This window comes from Gymnoscopelus braueri (genome assembly GCF_963280865.1).
Source record: "Gymnoscopelus braueri genome assembly, chromosome: 22".
Lineage (NCBI taxonomy): Eukaryota > Metazoa > Chordata > Actinopteri > Myctophiformes > Myctophidae > Gymnoscopelus > Gymnoscopelus braueri.
Window position 1 is genome coordinate 4,684,150 of NC_137624.1, and position 21,667 is coordinate 4,705,816.

The 21,667-nt window shown below is 42.0% G+C and overlaps 1 protein-coding gene across 1 annotated transcript in view; it reads left to right on the plus strand.

The window, feature by feature from the left end:
* The window catches only part of LOC308078311 (extracellular calcium-sensing receptor-like), a gene marked incomplete at both ends in the record, with an annotated part of 41,368 nt that extends 22,568 nt beyond the window's left edge, over positions 1-18,800 (plus strand). The window contains 6 exons of the mRNA XM_080419429.1: positions 13,286-13,559; positions 14,467-14,736; positions 16,627-16,902; positions 17,370-17,597; positions 17,683-17,806; positions 17,887-18,800. Of these exons, the coding sequence (XP_080275555.1) occupies positions 13,286-13,559; positions 14,467-14,736; positions 16,627-16,902; positions 17,370-17,597; positions 17,683-17,806; positions 17,887-18,800 (2,086 nt within the window). The remainder of the gene's footprint in view (positions 1-13,285; positions 13,560-14,466; positions 14,737-16,626; positions 16,903-17,369; positions 17,598-17,682; positions 17,807-17,886) is intronic.
* Between the last annotated feature and the right edge of the window lie 2,867 nt (positions 18,801-21,667).

Here is a 21,667-nt window from a genome sequence, read left to right on the forward strand (position 1 = left end):
GGACATGAGAGAGAGGAACCCAGAGAGAGCAGAGGAAACAGAGGTCAGACACCAGTCTAAGTTCCTGTCACGACTCACACACACCCCTCAATCCGTTAATTTAGCAATGTATTCCTCTCTATATCTGAACCCGTCTAATGTGACTCTCTCTCAAGGATTTAGATTATCCTACATCTGTACAGGAAATGCAAACACACACACACACACACACACACACACACACACACACACACACACACACACACACACACACACACACACACACACACACGCGCGCGCGCGTGCGTTGAAACTGTTTATGAGCGTGCAGTGTTGTAATGCTAATTTTGGAAGTGGGGGAACGCACCTCTGAAGCCGGGTCCGGCCGTGTGTGTGTGTGTGCGTGCTGTGCGCGTGCGTGCGTGCGTGCGTGCGTGCGTGCGTGCGTGCGTGCGTGCGTGCGTGCGTGCGTGCGTGCGTGCGTGCGTGTGTGTGTGTGTGTTGGAACTGTTTATGAGCGGGTGTATGTCTGTGTGTGTTCGCTGTGGCTCCACGACGCGGCGACGGGACGCCCACGGTGTGTGTGTTGGTACTGTTGCAGGTACCAAGTACAAAGTCACTTTCCATCCCTGATGTACTCTCTGTGCACAGCGCATAACCCAAACTCTGCACATACTTTGGGTGCTCTTCACTTCACGTAGATCTACGCGATTGGCACGTGGCGGCTTTAAAGCGGTTCGCGTAGATCTACGTGATTTTAATCAACAGAAGAGCAGGGAGACGAAATACAACCACCCCAATTGTAAAGTTATATTGTATTAACATACTCTACCATACCGATTGGACAAAATTACATTGTATTCATAAAATAAGTTACATAGTGCCGCTTTAACCACTTTTATTCCACCAGCTATGCTCTGTAGCCTTCACCAGAGCAACTTTGTTACATGTCAAAATATGTCAAAATCATTCAAAAATAGCATATCTATTGCCTTGTGAGCTTGTAGATCTGCTATTTTGACAGTTTCTGAGATCTTTTGAAATGTTTCGCCTACAACCACATGCTCAAAATAGTAAATCATTGATTATTTGTTTACAGAAAATAGCAGATCTACAAGCTTACAATGGGTTGCGTTTATGACGCGATTGTGAGCTTGTAGGTCGGCTGTTTTCAGCGAAGATCTTTTTTTTACTTACACTGTACATTTTTATCCCGCGATTTTGTAACCCTTATTTTTCACTCGGTGCCAATTTTCTAAGTGATCCTGGGCACCACACTCCCCTCACCAGCCTAGGGAGGCCAGGGCCATGCCTCCTTCAATGCATGAGAGCCAACTGACCTTCTTGTCACCTGACAGGGGGGAGTTTCCCCGGTTGGACGTAGCGTGTGCACGGAACACGCTATTCCAACCAGTTCCCTTCCCCTCCATCAGGCGCCCCGCCTGTCATGGGGGAGGCGTTATAGCGACCAGGATCACTACATGTTTTTGTGAGGGTATTAACTACCCTGAGAGACACGGGGAGAACATGCAAACTCAGCGGAGATATTTAATGTGGAGCGAAAACAGAAAATTATGTCTCTATTACAGTATAGAGCCCTGAGGGACCCCGGGCAACCAAGTATAGGGTTTAAGTGAAGGTGGGATGAAAACAGATGCTGAAGCCATTAAGAAGAAGGCATTGGTGTGACAAATGACTGCATTGATAAATGGTAAATGGTGCATTTATATAGCACTTTTATTCAAAGCGCTTTACATAGATTGTGCATTACATTCACCCATTCACACACACATTCATACACTGATGGCGGAGGAAACCATTGCAAGGCACCAACCTGCTCATCGGGAGCAATTAGGGGGTTCAGCGTCTTGCTCAAGGACACTTTGACACTAACTCAAAGCCCGGGAGCCCGGGAGCCCGGGATCGAACATCCGGCCGCTCTACTGGCCAGGGAGATGTCATCGCTGTCAGGTGTCAGCTGTGTGTGTGTGTGTGTGTGTGTGTGTGTGTGTGTGTGTGTGTGTGTGTGTGTGTGTGTGTGTGTGTGTGTGTGTGAGTGTGTGTGTGTGTGTGTGTGTGTGTGTGTGTGTGTGTGTGTGTGTGTGTGTGTGTGTGTGTGTGTGCGTGTGCGTGCGCGTGTGCGTGTGCATGTGTGTGTGTGTGCACGCATGACTTCAAGCCTGGACTGAACATCACTCAAGTGCCACTACTCTAATGGAGAGGCCAGAGATGCGAACACACTGACTGATGACCTGGAGAGGAGAGGAGAGGAGAGGAGAGGAGAGGAGAGGAGAGGAGAGGAGAGGAAATCATTATAATAGCTGTACTAATGTTTGACCTCCTGTCCCCCAATGCTTGTCCTTCATCTAAACCAGTGTTTCTCAAACTTTTTTGGGCCAGTCCCCCCAAACGTTTTCATGTTGAGGACCCCCAAATATGCAATTGGCCGTGGTCCCCCTAAGGGAAGTTTTGTCAACATTTTATGATAATAGCTGATCTACAAGCTCACAACGCATCATATTGTGACTCCTTGTAGATCAGCTATTTTATTTTTATTTATTTGATATTCTTTATATTTTGACTGCAATATATCACCTTGCTTACAATATTGCAATATATCATAATATATTGGATTGTGACCCCTGTATAGACCCTGAACCCCAACTTGTTGCCAATAAACCATTTTTGCATTCTGTTTATTACATATTTTATGCTTTTATGCCTGATTTTGAAATATTTATTTTAATTTATCTAATTGTGTTTGTGGTAGCAAAAATAACAGTCAATGAATGTCATCCCTTGTGTCCCCAAGAGGAACAAGTTGTTTGCAAGCTCTAGCACCTGGAAAATTACCAGTGAATCAAACACTCAACTAGAGAATGATGCAATCTCTCAGCTTTTGTTGCAAAGAGTGGGTGTAAACAATTAAGAGTTATAAAAAAATAGAAAACTGCCTTGCCGAACCAATCCAAAGTCTTTAGTGCGGTCCTTCCTATTGGGGTAGTGAAATGATTGGTTTGGTTTCTAAAAGAGTGGGCGTGGCTTTGTGTTCTCACCGGTGTTCTTGCTGCTACCTTGCATTCAGAAGTGTCCAGACATTTCGGGCGCGTTCGAAAATTACGCACCGGAGCACACTCGCCTATTAGTTTGTATTGGCCAGTGCGCTCAGTGCTGTATTTTCGAACGCACCCATCGGTAGGCAGACATCTCTGATCATGTGGCAACACCAGAGTATACCCAGGTGGGTATAATTAAATGTGATCTAGGCAAGCAAAAGCAGGTGTGTGTTTACCAGTGATGCCATCTGGCCCAGGGGTGATGAAATAGTGTCTCAACAGGTGCAATGTTGGAAAATAATTAATTTCCTGGTCCAATTAAATGAGTCACAGGAGATTGTTTCAAAACATGCTAACATGAATTAACAAAGGACACAGGGCTGCTACTAGCTAGGTCTATTGTACAGTGTCATAATACAGAGAGGGATGAGCAACAATACATGACAAATGGATACATATCCTTCCGTGTGTCCGTCCGTCCGTCCGTCCGTCCTTCTGTCTGCGAGCAGCTAATCTCCGCCACCCTTGGCCAGGTCGCTGTGAAACTGCGCACACACACTCCCTGGATGCCACAGCAGAATCTCTGCCCCACATTTTTCAGATCAGCCTGTCATAGCGCCACCATGAGGCCGACTTTTGCAAAACACATTTTTGGATATTACTCCTACAGATTTCGTCCAAACAACACGCAAATCGGTACACAGTATCTCTATGGATCTGTCCGATTTTCCATATGCCATCCTGATTGCCTAAGATTGTCTTCCAAAGTTTGCAGTATTGGTTCATTTTTAACAAAATGCCTCAAATCATTAACGCAGCATGGGATTTCCGTGAAATTTACCACAGAGATTCCCACTTGGCCCAGGAAGAAATGCCACTTGAAAACTTTCAAATCAGCCTCATGGTGGCGCTATAACAGGCCGATTCACGTTTTTACCTATAACTGCACCGATCTGCGTGAAACTTTGCACGCACACTCCCTAGAAGCCAAGGAAAAACCTTTGCCCTGCATTTTTCACATATGCTTTTTAGAGCGCCACCAGGAGGCTGACTTTTGTAAAACACTTTTTTTGCTCTTACTCCTTCAGATTCTGTCCAAAAATCACACAAATCGGTCCACAGTATCTCCATAGTCATGTGATCAAGATGGATCTGTCCGATATTTCCTATTCCATCCTATTTGGCTAACATTGGCTTCCAAAGTTTGCAGGATAGGTCCTACTGTATTTCAACAAAAATCCTCAAATCATGAACGCAGTGTGCGATTTCCCTGAAATTTTGCACGCACATTCCCACTAGGCCGAGGAAGAAATGGCACCCTTTTCACATTGGCCTGTTATAGCGCCACCAGCAGGTCTAATTTAGCAAACAAAATGCCTCAAATCATGAATGCAGTGTCCGATTGCCGTGAAAGGCCTAAGAAGAAATGGCACCCTTTTCATATTGGCCTATTATAGCGCCACCAGGAGGCCATAATAACCTACCTGACCTGGCGGAGACTTGTGCTCCGAGGAGCACTTTTTCTAGTTTGAGATGCAGCAAACCCAACACCAAACCTCTACCACATCGATGTGACACATACACATTGATTGATGAACAGACTGGGAAGCTAGACAGCCCCCACCTGAGATGTTCTACTGTCCCCAGTAACCCACTCACCCAACACAAAGACCACCTGACATGTTCTACTGTCCCCAGTAACCCATCTCACCCAACACAAGTCCGTTATTTTCACTAGTTTGGGTCTCGGGGAGACATCAGATTTCAGTTTTGGGTCCCGAGCTAAAAGGTTTGGGAACTACCAGGCTAAACACTCACACCTGTGCTTCCAATGCAAACTTCTCGCATCATTACTCGCAGGTCCTGTCAGTATTGGTATTTGTGAGCATTGTTTGTGGTGGAAGTTATGATATTTGCTGCTGGATCACACAACTGCATGACAAGGCATGCTGCTTACGTGTCTAATGGAGAATTGGAACTCGGTAGCCTATCAATATGTGACAAGGTCACAGCTAGGAGACATCTTCTACAGTGGTCACCTGCTGACCTTTGCGCCTCAGTCTCTGACACACACACACAGACGGATGCAATGCGCAGTGTTTGAAAACTTTAGTTAGGCTACTAGTTACTTTGCAGATTTTGATTATTATTACAAAACATACATTAACCACTTCAGCCTTATATAAACGTTGTCTATTTTAAAAATAGCAGAACTAAGCTACATGTTGTAAGCTTGTAGATCTGCTATTTTCAATTTTAACATAACATGTGAAACTGGACTTTCTTTATAACGAGTACTTTCACTTTTTTTAATTTTGATACCAAGAGCCATCTCGTGGCTGAACGGCCACACTAAACGTTCTAATCCTTGCAATGGGAGGCGCTAAGATTCTGTGGGCGTCAACTTTTAAAGGTATGTTTAGGTACCTCTGAGGTCCAATAGGCGGCAATAGGCGGCCGTTTGAAGATCGCGCATGAACGAACAGATAACCACTGTACTTGTTCCAACCTCTTGACAGGAGTCCAGCCAAGAGAAAAACTATGGTGATTCCCACAAAAGTATGTGCAAAAGGTGGCGAATCCGTTCTGCAAATGACAGAAATTGCGCCTAAGGGTGACATTTTCCTGTCACTTGTACAAAAAAGTGAATTCATAATAAACTAGAAAAAGTGCTCCTCGGAGCACATGTCTTCGCCAGGTCAGGTACGTTATTGTGGTCTCCTGGTGGTGCTATAATAGGCCAATGTGAAAAGGGTGCCATTTATTCTTAGGCCTTTCACGGCAATCGGACACTGCATTGCACTGATTTGAGGCATTTTGTTCCAAAAATGTGTCTTGCTAAATTAGACCTGCTGGTGGCGCTATAACAGGCCAATGTGAAAAGGGTGGCATTTCTTCCTCGGCCTAGTGGAAATGTGTGTGTGAAATTTCACGGAAATCGCAAGCTGCGTTCATGATTTGAGGCATTTTGTTCAAAACGGACCAATCCTGCAAACTTTAGAATCCAACCTTAGCCAATGAGGATGGACTATGGCAAATCGGACAGATCTGTGTTGATCACATGACTATAGAGATACTGTGTACCGATTTGCATGACGTTTGGATAAAATCTGTAGTAGTAGGGCGGGAAATTGTCGTTTTCAATACACGATAGTGCACTTGGTGATACAAGCGAGAAATTTGGCACAGATGACCTTCATATGACCCTAATTGATAATCAACCTCTGGCCACGCAGAATTCCTAAGATTTCAAGTTTGCCACCACCAGTTTTCAAAATGGCTGCAACTGGGCCAACATTTTGGACTATAACACTTTGCTGGGGCTGTAAATCTTTGATTTCCCCCTTACTTTAATATGTTAATATAATATGTTCTGGAGGTATTTCTACCAAGTAAGATAAAAAAATAACATTAGGTTCCAATATGGCGGCCTATTTTCCAATATGGCTGCCGATATATTGCAGAAATGTACATCTGCTGATGGTTAATCCATGAGCTTGTACCACATGTATTTGTATTAATTACCATACACAGAATCCATTTATAGCACATTTTAAAGTGATTTGGTAGCTTTTTAATGACCTAGGGCAACAGACTTTTCAATTATGTTCACCAATAAATACAAAAACTTGGATATATATGGATATTTTCTCAAACAGGTGCTGACCTTTTTCTCTTTCCGTGGAAGGACAAAACTGTATGGTATCTGCTGAACGCATGAAAGAAGCAAAGACCTGATGACTTTGATCCAATAGCTGATGCAATTTCATGAACAGGAATCCATCTGAGGTCCTTCGGCAGCTTTTTCAAGCCAAGTCTTTGTGTCTGGGTAGCTCAGTCGGTAGCACCTTCGGATCACATGGTCACGGGTCCGATCCTGGGCACTGGAAACTCAGTGTATGAGTAGGTGCGGTGAGTGTGGCGCTCCACCTCAGCAATACCAGGGGTCTATAAGACTCCTGCGTTCTCAGCTGATACTGACAATAAGTCTCTCAGACTTACTTAATATGAACAAGTGTAACTGCTATGACAACGTCAGTATCTGAGCTGCGAATCATGGTGTGTCAGATGCTATCCTCTGCAGCTCTGCCTCAGATACTGGCATTGTTGACATAACAATTTCACTTGTTCAAAGACTTGGCTTGAATTAGCTGTGGATTGCCTTTGGAGGGAGGGAAGGACCTCAGATGGATGAAAATTCATGAAATTACATCAGCTATTGAATCAAAGTCATCAGGTCTTTGCTTCTTTCATGCATTCAGCGGATGCCATACAGTTTCGTCCTTCCATGGAAAGGGAAAAAGGTCAGCATGGCAGACAGACTTCTCCAAATTAGGTTCAACACCTGTTGCAGTAAATGATTAACCTATGCAAGTCATTGAGGAGTTCATAGTACTCATGTACGATAGAAGTAGTTCCTACAAGGAAGTGAATGAGGCACGACTGGACTTGTTTGCAAGAAAGCAGTGATCATATGACTGCATTCCACCAACAAGTGCTGCTCTGAAGGAACACTGCAAGAGAGCTGCATTTCAAGCAGGACATATATGGGGCCAGTCATTCTTGTGCAGTCCTGTTTTGCCAAGTCCAATCCTCTGGGGATGGCACCAGAAGGACAGAACCTGGCTTTCACACTAGACGGATCTTCCGGCAGTGGGCAAAATCATGCCAAGAGCTGACACGATGTGGATGTAGAAAGGCATGTTCTGGCCACTGCAAGTTTGGACTTATCTGCACACCCCTCTGTGGTTGCAGTTGCTAGTACATTGGCCTGTCACTTGCCTAGCCACCATTGTAAATGAGAATGTGTTTATAATGACTTAATAACAAAACAAAAAGTAAGCACTAAGCTTTACCAAGCTAATAAATCACTTTAAAATGTTCCATAAATGGATTCTGTGTATGGTAATTAATACAAATACATGTACTACAAGCTCATGTGGATAAACCATAAGCAGATGCACATTTCTGCAATTTATCGGCAGCCATATTGGAAACAAGACCAGGAGACCTGGTTCTGCCAGATCCAATTCCTGCACTACGTCACGGCTAAGCCGGACTTCGCATGACGTGTCAGCCTGTGTCCCTTTTATGCCCATGTATGGACGAAAGGGGGACAGACGAGGTATTTTTTGCCCATGTATGGACGAAATGGGGACGAGGTCTTTTTTGCCCATGTATGGACGAAAGAGGGACCCCTTGGGTCTGGCAAACATGCCACCATATTGGAACCTAATGTTATTTTTTTGGGCGGTGAAACCGCCCCTATAAGTGAGGTTTGGAAATTTGTACAATTATCCTGCGCTGTGATTGGCCAAAATGTACCCTGCCTAACCCTGCACCGTGATTGGCCAATCACAATCTATTCAGGACTGTGATTGGCCAGTGTCACATGACACATGTGCATAGCCCTATATAAGAAACCATAACTTAAAAAAAACCCATAGATTGTTTTTTTTTTAAGTTATGGTTTCGTCCATCATAAAGAGTGTTTCAATAAATGTATTTATCTTTTGTACATGATTGGTTGACTCCATTCAGTATTGTGATTAGCTAGCAAGACACCGCCCACTTCACACAGGGTGTGATTTTATCTTACTTGGTAGAAATACCTCCAGAACATATTCTCATATGTTAAAATAGGCCCCAGCAAAGTGATATAGTCCAAAACATTGGCCCAGTTGCAGCCATTTTGAAAACTGGTGGTGGCCATCTTGAAATCTTAGGAATTCTGCGTGGCCAGAGGATGATTATCAATTAGGGTCATATGAAGGTCATCTGTGCCAAATTTCTCGCTTGTATCACGAAGTGCACAATCGTATCAATTTTCCGCCCCACTATAGGAGTAATATTAAAAAATGGGTTTTGCACAAATCGGCCTCCTGGTGGCGCTATAACAGGCCGATGTGAAACATTTGTGGCAGAGGTTCTGAATTGGCATCCAGGGAGTGTGTGTGCACAGTTTCGCAGCGACCGGGCCAACAGTGCCGGATATTAGCTGGTCGCGGACGGACAGGACACACGGACGGACACACAGACAGGACACACACGGACAGGGTGCAAAATATACTCTCTCGCAATGCCTTTCGGCCTGGCGGAGACAATAAATAAATAAATTCATAAAGACGTGATGGAAACTCCGGGTCACAAAGGTTTCTCTGTAAGTGAAGATAAAGTGAATCCATGTATTCCAGAGAGTATATATATTCTACTGAGAATTAATCTTTGCTGGACAAGAGCAAGAGGCACTAGTGGATGACAACTCTGAAAAGAATGAAGATCTTCTGAGAGCAGAGTTCTGAGTGTAGCACAGGATCTAGTTTACTGTGTCATGGTGGTGGCAGAACATGGTCTTGCCAATACATTACATCAAGCCCCATGATCAAAAGAGCTGGTGTAGTTTTTCAGCAAGGCGGGCCACTGTTTAACCTATGAACAGGTGTTGCAAGCAGACTGAAATTATGTGGACCAAGCAACGGGGGCCATTTTTGACCAAACATTGTAGCCAACAAATGTATCCACTACACCACGCATAACATTGATGTGCAAAATCTTGGGAGTTGGTGAACTCTCAGAGCAGACCATTTGATCTTCAGAGACATTTGTCTGAAGACTATATGATGTGCACAAAACAGACTCTGTTGATGCAGCAAGGCATATATTGTTCCCCAAGACTGGTAAACCAGATAGCAATGTCGCTGACAAGTGATGCTCTCCATTTCCTTTTAATGTAAGTACACTATCAAGCAATGATTTGGAGAAAAGCTCAGTGTGCCATACCTGAGCTTCCTGCACCTGTGGACATGGGATGGAAACATGGTGATTCAGGACTACAATCCATTCTGATGTCATTGAGTCCGATCTCAGAAAGTTGCCTTGAAATTATTTTTGTCTGCATGCCAGAAGCAATGCACAACACACAAATGCCGGAAATCTGGGTTACAATGCACATCAATGTATACATGTCAGCAACAGAGTATTGATCAACCTCCTTGTGTGAATGTGGTCTAGTGACTAGACTTTCGTCCAACAATAGCCTATATGGTAAAGTATCTTACAACTATTGTTGAGAGTCATGCATTTTGAGAGTCATGCATTTTGGTCTTACCACCTAAAGTAGTACCACTCTAACCACTAGAGCACGTCACAGGCACACCAATCACTGAGCTAAAGCACCTTCCTTGCCCAGAGTACTGTGCCCTTGGTCACCCAGAATACATTTATGTCTATGAAGTGTCATCATTTTAGGCAGGGGCAGCCTTAAAGGGCAAGACCACTTTGGTAGAGGTTTGGGTTGTGTAGTTACCTTGCCATGATGTAACTCCAAAGGTGGACAAGAAAACATTTAAAAAATAATCTCCATTGTCTAGAAATTGATCAAAATATGCTCCTCATTGACTTACAATTTACGGCAAGACCACTCTGCGGTCTCTTTTTCATCCAGTAAACAAATGCAAACAAACCTGATTCTAACAGTATAGAACATCGCAAAACCCATTGCTGTTTTCTTTTTCTTTTTTTTATAAAAAAAAGGCAACTTCCTGTTGATTTTATATTTTTAGGAAGAAATCCGGACTGGATCCATGGATCTGGATCTGGATTCTTCAAATAATAAAATCAACAGGAAGTTGACATTTTGTTTAAAAAAACAAACAGTACTGGGTTTTGTGATGTTCTATACTGTCAGAATCAGCTTTGTTTGCATTTGTCCACTTTTGGAGTTATCATGGCAAGGTAACTACACAACCCAAACCTCTACCAACGTAGTATTGCCTTTTAAGAGCTTGACGTTCCAACAAGCTAAACTAATTAGAATGGAAAATAATCATCACCATACCCTTGACATATTCTGTTGATACAGGCTTTGAAGGCTATAGAAGGGTTATGGTGAATAATGTTGATATGATTTCACTGTCTATTGAGCTGCTTTCTGCGAGTGACAAATGCTGCTGGTGGGAACGGTTCTGTAAATATCTGAATTTTGTTTTCCTGGTTACAGAGTTATTAAAGAAATAGTTCAAGAATGGTGCAAAATTGTCAATTTCACTTGGGAACCAGGTCTATTGGATTCAAAACCCTTGAATTATGTTAGTCGAGTTCCCCATGTTTACCCCAAAATGCTCTTACAGAAGGCTTTTTTCTGAAATCCCACTGGTCTAGCACTGGAAGTGGAAGACACACAGAGGGGAACAGTCAAAGATGGAGGGATGGACAAACACATGGCCTCATTGAATGGTCCAGCACTACCACCTAGTGGGGAAAAGAGTGAATTGTAAGTGTCCTTACAGTGGTCTTACAGTAGTTGTAATTATCTCCGCCAGGCCAGAATGGCTGGGGGAGGGAGTTTATTTTACCCTGTGTGTGTGTGTGTGTGTGTGTGTGTGTGTGTGTGTGTGTGTGTGTGTGTGTGTGTGTGTGTGTGTGTGTGTGTGTGTGTGTGTGTGTGTGTGTGTGTGTGTGTGTGTGTCTGTGTGTGTGCGTGAGCGTGTGCGTGTGCGTGCGTGTGCGTGCGTGTGTCAGTAGGCCAAGGAAGATTCAATATTTCAATATTTCCAATCGGTCTCTCATGGTGGCATACAGGCGGTTCACATTTGGGCCTATAACTATTGATCCATAGGTTTTACAAGCTGGCTGCACCCAATGACTGACACAGCTCTACATCCTACTATATAATTGGAGTAACCTCTGTCTGTCTTGGGTGGTGGGTGGTCGACCGGGTATGGGCTAGTGTAGGTAAGGCCACTAGCCTGCCAGAGATCTGCGCCTCGAGGAGCAAACAAACCTTTCTAATTTTACACTTGTTAAAGGCTGTGTGTGTTTGCATGCAAAACAGATCTAATCATTGTACGATGAGGAGCATATTTTATTTTGAATCATCAATTTCTAGTCAATGGAGATTTTTTTTTTCATTTCTTGTCCACTTTTGGAGTTACATCATGGCAAGGTAACTACACAACCCAAACCTCTACCAACGTAGTCTTGCCTTGTAAGAGCTTGACGTTCCAACAAGCTAAACTAATTAGAATGGAAAATAATCATCACCATACCCTTGACATATTCTGTTGATACAGACTTTGAAGGCTATAGAAGGGTTATCTATGTGAATAATGTTGATATGATTTCACTGTCTATTGAGCTGCTTTCTGCGAGTGACAAATGCTGATGCCCTGAAATCAATACATAATTTTCTAAAATCCATTATGCAGTCCATGAACTACAGGGGTGAACAGTTACCAATGTAGCCATGGTGAGATGTAGTGCCATTGACACATTACAGGACACACTACATTTTGTTTTCATATGACATGATTGCTAATGTGTAGCCTGGTGATATGGATGAGTTCTTTATTATCAGACTGCTCTCCAAATGTTAGAGTGGGCTAGTTTTAATTTAGATTTAGAGTTTCCAATTAAAGGTTGGTGTTGATAAAAGACAAAAAAAAAAAAAAGAGAAGGAATTGTCTGTGTTGACAATACTTTGCAAATACTTTTTGGTCCTTGACCACAGGCCTGGGTCACAATTCACAATACTTGACCACAAATCCTAATCTGAGCTTAAGTGCACAAATAGCTGTAGTGATCCTCTGCTAAACAAGAATAAAAGACAACAAACATAAAATCGCACACAGTTACTTTACAAAGAACAGTACAACGTTTGGTGCATTAACATGAAATGAAATGTATTTGTGGGTAGCTATTATTTTACATAAGCCCTGCCTATAACTTCTCTCTCTGCCCAGATGTGTGTTGTGAAAGATTACGTAGTGGCATAAGGTGGCACAGGGGATGGCATAGCCCTGTGTATAAAATGTAGCAACTGGACATTGGATTTGGGAAAGGGGGAGTTAGACAGAGGAGGACAGTCATGAGGGCTTCTCTAGGCACACACCTGTTTTTACACCTGTACTTGTCCTTGACATGTTTTTTTTCTTTCTCTGCATTGTCTTCACCACCTTCCTCTTCTTGTGAGTTACAGGCACAGTTTAATCTCAACAGAATGTACAAGGCTGGAGACTTTGTTCTGGGCGGCTTTTTTATTATACACTCCTTCTCTGTCTTTCCTGGGCTGTCTTTCACCTCCAAGCAACAGGACGCCACTTGCTATGGGTGAGTGTCACACGTACAGTAGAAAGCAAGAGAACGGGGAATGTTTTTTTGATCGATACCATAGGATTAGTTAATGTTGTGTATTTCTATATGCAACATTACAGTGATATGTTGTGTGTTAGTTTTGACGTTGAAATGTTCAGGTACGCCCAGACCATGGCTTTTGCCATTACTGAGATAAACAGACACACCAGCCTTCTACCCAATGTGACTCTGGGATATAGTCTCTATGACACCTGTTACTCAGTTGGAGTTGGATTCCGTGCATCAATGTCATTGGTCAGTGGGAGAGGGGAGCAGTTTAAACTGGATGAGAGCTGTGTTGGGTCCCCTCCAGTGCTCGGAATTGTGGGTCCCGATACCTCAGCACATTCCATTGCCATCTCCAGTATATTAGGTTTGTACAGAGTGCCCCTGGTAAGTTTCCTACTTGAACCTGTTTCTTTTTTCTTTTACAAATCTAAAATATAATCAACAATTTATTAAGGTTGTTATTTTTTTGTTAGAGGGTAGATGTTCAATATAGGGTGAAGAAGGGTTTCAAAAGGTCAGAGTGGAATACGTCTGTGTTTATAAGTTTGATTCTTTGCCCGGACCTGAGAGTAGGAATCCTGCGGCTCTGAGTCGAGCCGGTCTCAAGATAAAATGTAATACGTTTTTTTTCTCATATAATTGGAGTGGGAAGTAGGTTAAGCCAGTGGTTCCCAAACATTTTAGCTCAAGACCCAAAAGAGAAATTTGAAATTTGCCCAGGACCCAAACTAGTGAAAATAGCAGATCTACAAGCTCACAGCGCGTCGCTTCGCGGCCGTATGTTTAAAACATACTGTATCTTCATTTGTAGTTCTCTAGTATCTTTAATGTTAGTTCAAGTGTGTGTGTGTGTGTGTGTGGGGGGGGGGGGTATTTCATCTGAAGCAGGGAGCTAAATCTACATATGTAAATGATCAGAGCACGAGAGAATCCCTCCGAGCAGTGAAGCAAAGTCAAAAATAAATGTAGTATTATTACAGAACAAAGGTTTTGTGATTTTTTTCCCCCCAGGTAAGCTACTATGCCTTGTGCTCCTGTCTAAGTGACCGGAATAAGTTCCCATCCTTCTTCAGAACAATCCCAAGTAATGCCTTCCAGGTGAATGTCTACAGACAATACATCTGATGGTATTCATGTTCCACACACTTTAGAAACATGTGTAATTGATATTGCATATCATCTCTCATTTTCTTGTGAGTATTACTGCTGGAGCTGAAGGTCTCTGTTGACATTGATTGATTGAATACTTTTAACAAGATCAAATAACATCAAACATTCTTTATCCAATCAGGTACGAGCCATGCTTCAGATTATGAGGCGGTTCGAGTGGACCTGGGTAGGAGTTCTGTTTACTGATGATGCCTATGGTCAGGATGCCGCCAGATCCTTCCAGTCTGACCTGGCACAGTCTGGTTTGGGTTGTCTGGCTTATTTTGAGGCTCTGCCCTGGGACAATGATCCAGCTGCACTTCGGAGGATTGTCACTGTGATGAAAACATCCACAGCTCGCGTCGTCATTGTAATTGCGTACGGGATCCATATGGTTAATCTGATGGAGGAGGTTTGTGTTATGATATGTGTTAATTTAAGGATTCAGTAGGAATGAGTTGTATTGAAGTGACATTCCTTCATACATAAAAGTAGGTTGCATTTTATTCGTAAGCATCTTTTGATTTGCAATGCAATTTAAAATGCTCAACAGTTGTTTTTGATTGAATACTTGATTAACAGTTTGCAAAACGTACAGAAGTACAGTTATACAAAATTGCTAAAAGGATAACAGAAAAAGCCCTGAGGGCTTGTTTCCATTTTGGTCCTATCAATTCATCAAGTGTAAATAATAGTGTGCTTGCTGTTTCCTCTATTTATTATTATATACTTATTAATTGTCCTTACAACTTGCGACAAAAACGTTGCGACACGTCAGCTTGTAGATTGGCTATATAATGTTCACCCGAGAATCCCGACACTGTTGATGAGGAGTTTATAGTTTTTTTAGGTTTTCAAATACACACTAATTATGTTTCCTGGAGTGTGCTGTACTATGTACAAATATTATTTGCTCAACACAATCAACAGGTGGTAAAGCAGAATGTGACCGGTCTGCAATGGATAGCCGATGTGTGCTGGACGACAGATCCTAATTTCCAGACCCCTCACCTCATGCCGTACCTGGGAGGCACCCTGGGTATTGCCGTCCATCGTGGAGAGATTCCAGGACTCAAGGACTTCTTGTTAAAAATACATCCTGACAATGATCCTGACAAAAGCCATGAAAATAGCATAGTGAGTCTTTTGTTTTATTAGTGTTGTTGCCTATTAGGCAACCACAGTATTGTTCTTTCTCCTATTTAGTATAGTATAGTATAGTATACAGTATAGTATTGTATTGTATTGTAGTTAGTATAGCTAATACTCTCACAGTCTTTACTGCACACACAATATGTCATTATGTCAAATTATCCACCTTCATCGGGAATCGTGTGCTTGTATTTTGCTACGTGATGTGTTCCATAGTTTATTTGATGTAATAGTGAATTAGGCTACATTTCCCCATAGACATCTATGGGAAAATTTGATAGTTCCCATTCAAGGGCTACCACACTTGGTAGAGATTTTCAGATTTGTTTTGGCCTATAACTCAAACCGTATCTTAATAATCATAATTGTCTGAGGCAACTCCCCATATAGACGATATTTTTCCATCATTTTGAATTGCATTCAAAACACACTTTTTGCTACTACTTTTGTTACCCACATGATCTTTGGACAAGTAATAAAAGTGTTAAATTATGTCATATTGATGGCCTATACACATAGCATATCCAGCTGGTACAGTATGTACATGATGTTAGACATGTGGTACATGAACATAGCAGCAGGTATGTCTCACTCACTCACTCACTCACTCACTCACTCACTCACTCACTCACTCATACAGAGATCTCTATATGGGTAACATTGTCAGACAACTACCAATATCCATATATGGAGATCCATTGCCGCATGTCAGTTCGGGACAACCACTGTTCTGACATGCTTTCGACTCGGCACACCACTCCCAGTTTGAAGTCGATTGGTTGTACGGTGCGTGAGATATGCGGGGAAAACACTTGCACGCGCGCACAAAAAATATTGCACATTTACAGATGGATCATGTTGGGGTTATATGACGATGATGTACTTAGCTACTTGATAATATATCATGAACGCAATATTCAATCAACCCAACTTTGAATCGCATGTTGTGGGACCTCTAACATTACGTATCCTTAGGAATTTCTCAGGTACTGATGGCCGCAACCGATGTCTTGCATCAGGCAGCCACACGTACAATTTATCAAAATTGCACCTTTCTAATTTAGTAGCTAGCTGCAATTGCAAACTCATATCTGTGTTTAGTTTTTTTCAAGATTCAGCTATTATGTAAGTCTTTATTGTGTTTTTTCAGGTGAGGCAGTTTTGGGAGAACACATTTCGCTGTAAATTTTCACCCCTTCCATCAGAGTGGGTGGAGGCTGGTGGAAGGGTGTGTACTGGACAAGAGGACCTAGGAACAGCAGCAACGACACTTCTGGATGTGTCTGACCTCAGGCTAGAGTATAATGTGTACAAGGCTGTGTATGCTCTGGCCCATGCCCTCCATGACATGTTGCAATGTATGCCAGGAAGAGGGCCTTTCACTGGGCACAGCTGTGCCAATTTGCGGACAATACAGCCATGGCAGGTGTGACATGAATTCACAGTTTACCTCTTGGATTCTAATTTAAAATAATAATGATTAATACATTGATAAAAAGCATACTAGGATGATAAAAGTAGTATTAATTTTCTTATAGTGATGGGTAATCCTAAAATTCTGTCAATAATTGCTTATCAGTATTTTGGAGCAGTACCACAGTTCCATAGAATCCTTTGGGGGGATACGTACTATAGATGAGTCGATGGGACAGAGAAGGCCATGTTTTTCATGCTGAAAAAGGTTTATGTGTCCTTTTAATGTCCAGAAAATTAATACTGCCCCCTGAGCCAATAAGGAATAGTCATTAATACATTTGGAACATGAACTAGGGTGGGACAGAATACAGTTCATTTTTGTATATTATGAAAACTGCAGGTATAAGTATAGTTAATATAATCACAGTCAATGTAACTATTGTGTATCTTCATAATTTTGCTCTTCGTTGTTTCTAGCTTGTATATTACTTGGAAAAGATCAACTTCACCACATCATTTGGTGATCATGTATCATTTGATGAGAATGGTGATTCTTTACCAATCTATGATGTCATGAACTGGGTGTGGCTCCCTGATGGAAGCACAAAGGTTCACAATGTAGGTGTGTACAAGAAGTCAGCTTCCGCAGGTGAAGAAGTCATCATTGATGAAGACAGAATCTTCTGGAACTTTGAATACACAAAGGTGACTTTGGCTTTTCTAAAATAGCGCATGATGTGAATTGTATTTAGTTTAGACTGAAACTGATCATTGTTACTTTCCTTTGTAGCCTCCTCGGTCAGTGTGCAGTGAGAGCGGTTCCCCTGGAACCCGTGTGGCCAGAAGGAAAGGAGAACCAGTCTGCTGCTTTGACTGCATTGCTTGTTCTGAGGGAGAGATCAGCATTGAGACTGGTAGGTTTAGATGTAGCCTTGTACAGTAGGTTATCTTTAGAATGATACTCTACTTGTCTGTCTCTTGTCCTCTTGGTTAGACTCTACAGAGTGCACCAGTTGTCCGGAGGACTTCTGGTCCAATCCCCAGCGTGACCACTGTGTACCTAAGAGCATGGAGTTCCTCTCCTACCATGAGGCCCTGGGTATCTCCTTGACAACTATCTCATTGTTAGGCACACTTATCTGTGCCATTGTGCTGGGAATCTTCGTCTATCATCGAAACACACCAATGGTACGCGCCAACAACTCAGAACTCAGCTTCCTTCTCTTGTTGTCACTCAAACTATGTTTTTTGTGTTCACTTCTGTTCATTGGCCGTCCCAGGCTCTGGACTTGTCAGCTGAGGCATGCAGCATTTGGGATCAGCTTTGTCCTGTGTGTCTCGTGTATCCTGGTAAAGACTATGGTGGTGTTGGCTGTGTTCAAGGCCTCCAAGCCTGGGGCTACGGACATCCTGAAGTGGTTTGGTGCCATGCAGCAGAGAGGAACCGTTCTGGCTCTTACTTTCTTCCAGGCAATGATCTGCACAGCCTGGCTTGTGTCTGCCTCACCAACTCCTCATAAAAACACACAATACCACAGGGATAAGATAGTATATGAGTGTGCAGTAGGATCAACAGTTGGTTTTGCAGTGTTACTAGGTTATATTGGTTTACTGGCACTCCTCAGCTTTCTCCTAGCATTCATGGCAAGGAATCTTCCAGACAACTTCAATGAAGCCAAGTTAATCACTTTCAGCATGTTGATCTTCTGTGCCGTGTGGATAGCCTTCATCCCAGCATATATCAGCTCTCCAGGCAAATATGCAAATGTAGTGGAAGTATTTGCTATTTTAGCATCTAGTTTTGGCATTTTGGTGGCACTATTTGGACCAAAGTGTTATCTAATTATTTTAAAACCTGAGAGAAACACTAAGAAGTCCATAATGGGTCGAGACACCACCAAGACATGAGCAGAAAATGTCAAAACAGTTTCTCTGTATGGTATAACAATACTGTATGAGAATTGGGACAAAACCTTAGTTTTTTAATGTATTTTAAATGCTCTTTTAATTATGCAGGGAAATTGTATTTTAAAAGATCAAAGTGTTGACTATTAAACCATGTAATGGGCCAACCTCCCAATGTTTTATTTATTTATTTAGTCAACTCCATAAGATATATCTGACGGAGTTGACATCTTACGGAGACTTACGGAGTTGACAAAATGTTATTTATTTTTTATTCAGCAGTGCAGTCATAGTGAGTAGACAATAAATGTTTTCAACGTTGCTCAGAGTTCTCTTAATTACACATTTTTCTGATAGCATTATTATTTAATCTGTTTTTCTGCCTTTTTTAAACCAAGGAAGGTTTTGAAAGGAAAGGACGTTCCGTCCGTCCATTCTCTAGATATATTGACATGACGCTCACTCACGCACCGGAAGTTTGATGAAACACATTGCAGTGGATGGAGCCGGCTGGACCAGCTCATGAACAAGCATGATTTCTGAACGATTGCGACCTTTGTCATATAATCGGTTCAGGAATATAAAAGAAGTCATATAACAGGTTGTTTTCTGCTGTGTTGCTTTTCGATGTGTACACAAGTATTACGAGACTGTCCACCATTTCCGGGGTGGCAGCCAACTCTCGCGATATCCCCGAGACAGAAACGATACCTGCCGCTGTTAAGATGCCTCAATAAAATGATGTGCTTTGCACATCGAAAAGCAAGTGATTAGAAAACAACCTGTGATACCAGGCTGCCCTGGTTGAGCTTAGACTAGTTTTAAATGCAAGCAAAACCAAATTCATGCTGTTCACTAGAGTTAAAACCACCAACCTTAGCGACATAGTCATATCCTCTTCAAGTGGTGCTACAATAGAAAGGGTCTCGGAATACAATTACCTGGGCATCTGGCTAGATGAGAAATTGTGTTTTAAATTTCACATTGATAACCTTGTCTCCAAATTGAGACAAAAAATTGGGTTTCTCTATAGAAATAAATCATGCTTTCCTGCATCCAGTAGGAAAACAATTATTGAAGCCACTTTTCTCTCGGTTTTAGACTATGGAGACATTATTTATAGAACTGCTCCATCAATTTTAAAACGCCTTGACACTGTGTACCATTCTGCCCTAAGATGGGTCTCTGGTGACACCTATGGTACCCATCACTGTACACTATACTGGAATGCAGGCTTATCCTCTTTAACTGAGAGGCGTGATAGGCACTGGTATCTATTTATTTTTAAAGCCATATCAGGAATGCTCCCCCCTTATATTTGTTCTATGTTGGTTCAGAACCCTGTTACATGCCAGACCCGCTCGAGTGATCTCCTGACGCTCAAGGTTCCTTTCGCGCAGACAGAGTTAGGCAGGACAGCATTTTCTGTCAGTGCTCCATCTGCCTGGAATGAGCTCCAGAGGTCCTTGAAAATCAAATCACTTCCATCTTTAGGTAGTTTCAGGGAAATGATTTCCAACATTTTTGTTCAGGATTGTAACTGCTTTATTTAATTGTTTGATTATGATATATCTGTTCTAGTTCTTTGACTATTTTAGTTTTTGAGTTCTTTCTGTATTCTGATTCATGTATTTTATTGCTGTATGTGAATGTCTATTCCTGTTGATTACTGTGTTCTGTATCTCGGCTACATTGAAAATGAGGGCCTGCCCCTCAACTGTACTCCGAGCTGAAATAAAGGTTATGATGATGTCTTCTTTTAGATTCCTGAACCGATTATATGACAAAGGTCGCAATCGTTCAGAAATAATGTTTGTTCATGAGCTGGTCCAACCTGCTCCAACTTCCGGTGCGAGGTTTGCCACCCATGAGTGTCATCTAGAGAACGGACGGACAGAACGTCTTTTCCTTTCAAAACTTTCCTTGTTTTAAACCAGGAAGTGAGACATGGGACCTTAGGATATAGCTAAGCCTGCTTATGCCTGATTAAATTATGTTTTTGCAGAAAGCTGACAGAGTTGACCAAGATCTTGGACACAACTTTAAAGGGCAAACATTTTTACCAAAAATATATTACAAGACAAAGATGATAAAAAAATATATATTCTTACCCATATTGTATGTTATCAATACACATGGTCAAGTTTTTGTATATGCTTTTAACAAAAACTAATTTGTTTGAAGTTGTGAATACTTGTCTGAGACAAGGGTGTGTTCTGGTGCAAGTTTAAAAACAAAAAAGGAAACCAGACCAAAACATTGTATGAATCGTAATGCATACATATAAATGCTTTAAGAATATATTTTCACCCAACATGTTTTTTTTATCAGTGTGTTAATAGGTAGTTAATGACATGTTTTGGTAGGACATGATGTCTCCGGCCCCGGTCTGATATCTGGTCGAGATAATTAACCAATTAATACCCTATCCTTTTCTGTGGCATGTATTGTAAATTATAAAAATGTATATAGTGAGGGGGTCTGGTGGCTGTGAGGGATGTTTCCCTGCCATGGTTTGGGTCCACTTGTATAGGAAAGATCATTACAAATCAACATAGAAGTGTATTCTGAGTGATCTCCTTTATCATTATGATCAAACACTTCTATCCTGATGGGAGTGGTCTCTTCCAGGACGACAATGCCCCTTTCCACAGGGCATGAGAGGTCGCTGACATATTCTATCAACAAAGCTGTGCAATTATAATCCAATTATAATTCAAATATAGGCATTTATCAAACATACATTTTCTTGATTAGGCTATATTGTACATGTCACATCATTGTAGCGCGAATAGATCTTTATCTTTATCTATGTAAAGGTATTAAACTTACATTTTTGGCAGGCAAAAATAAATAAATAGAACAGCTGA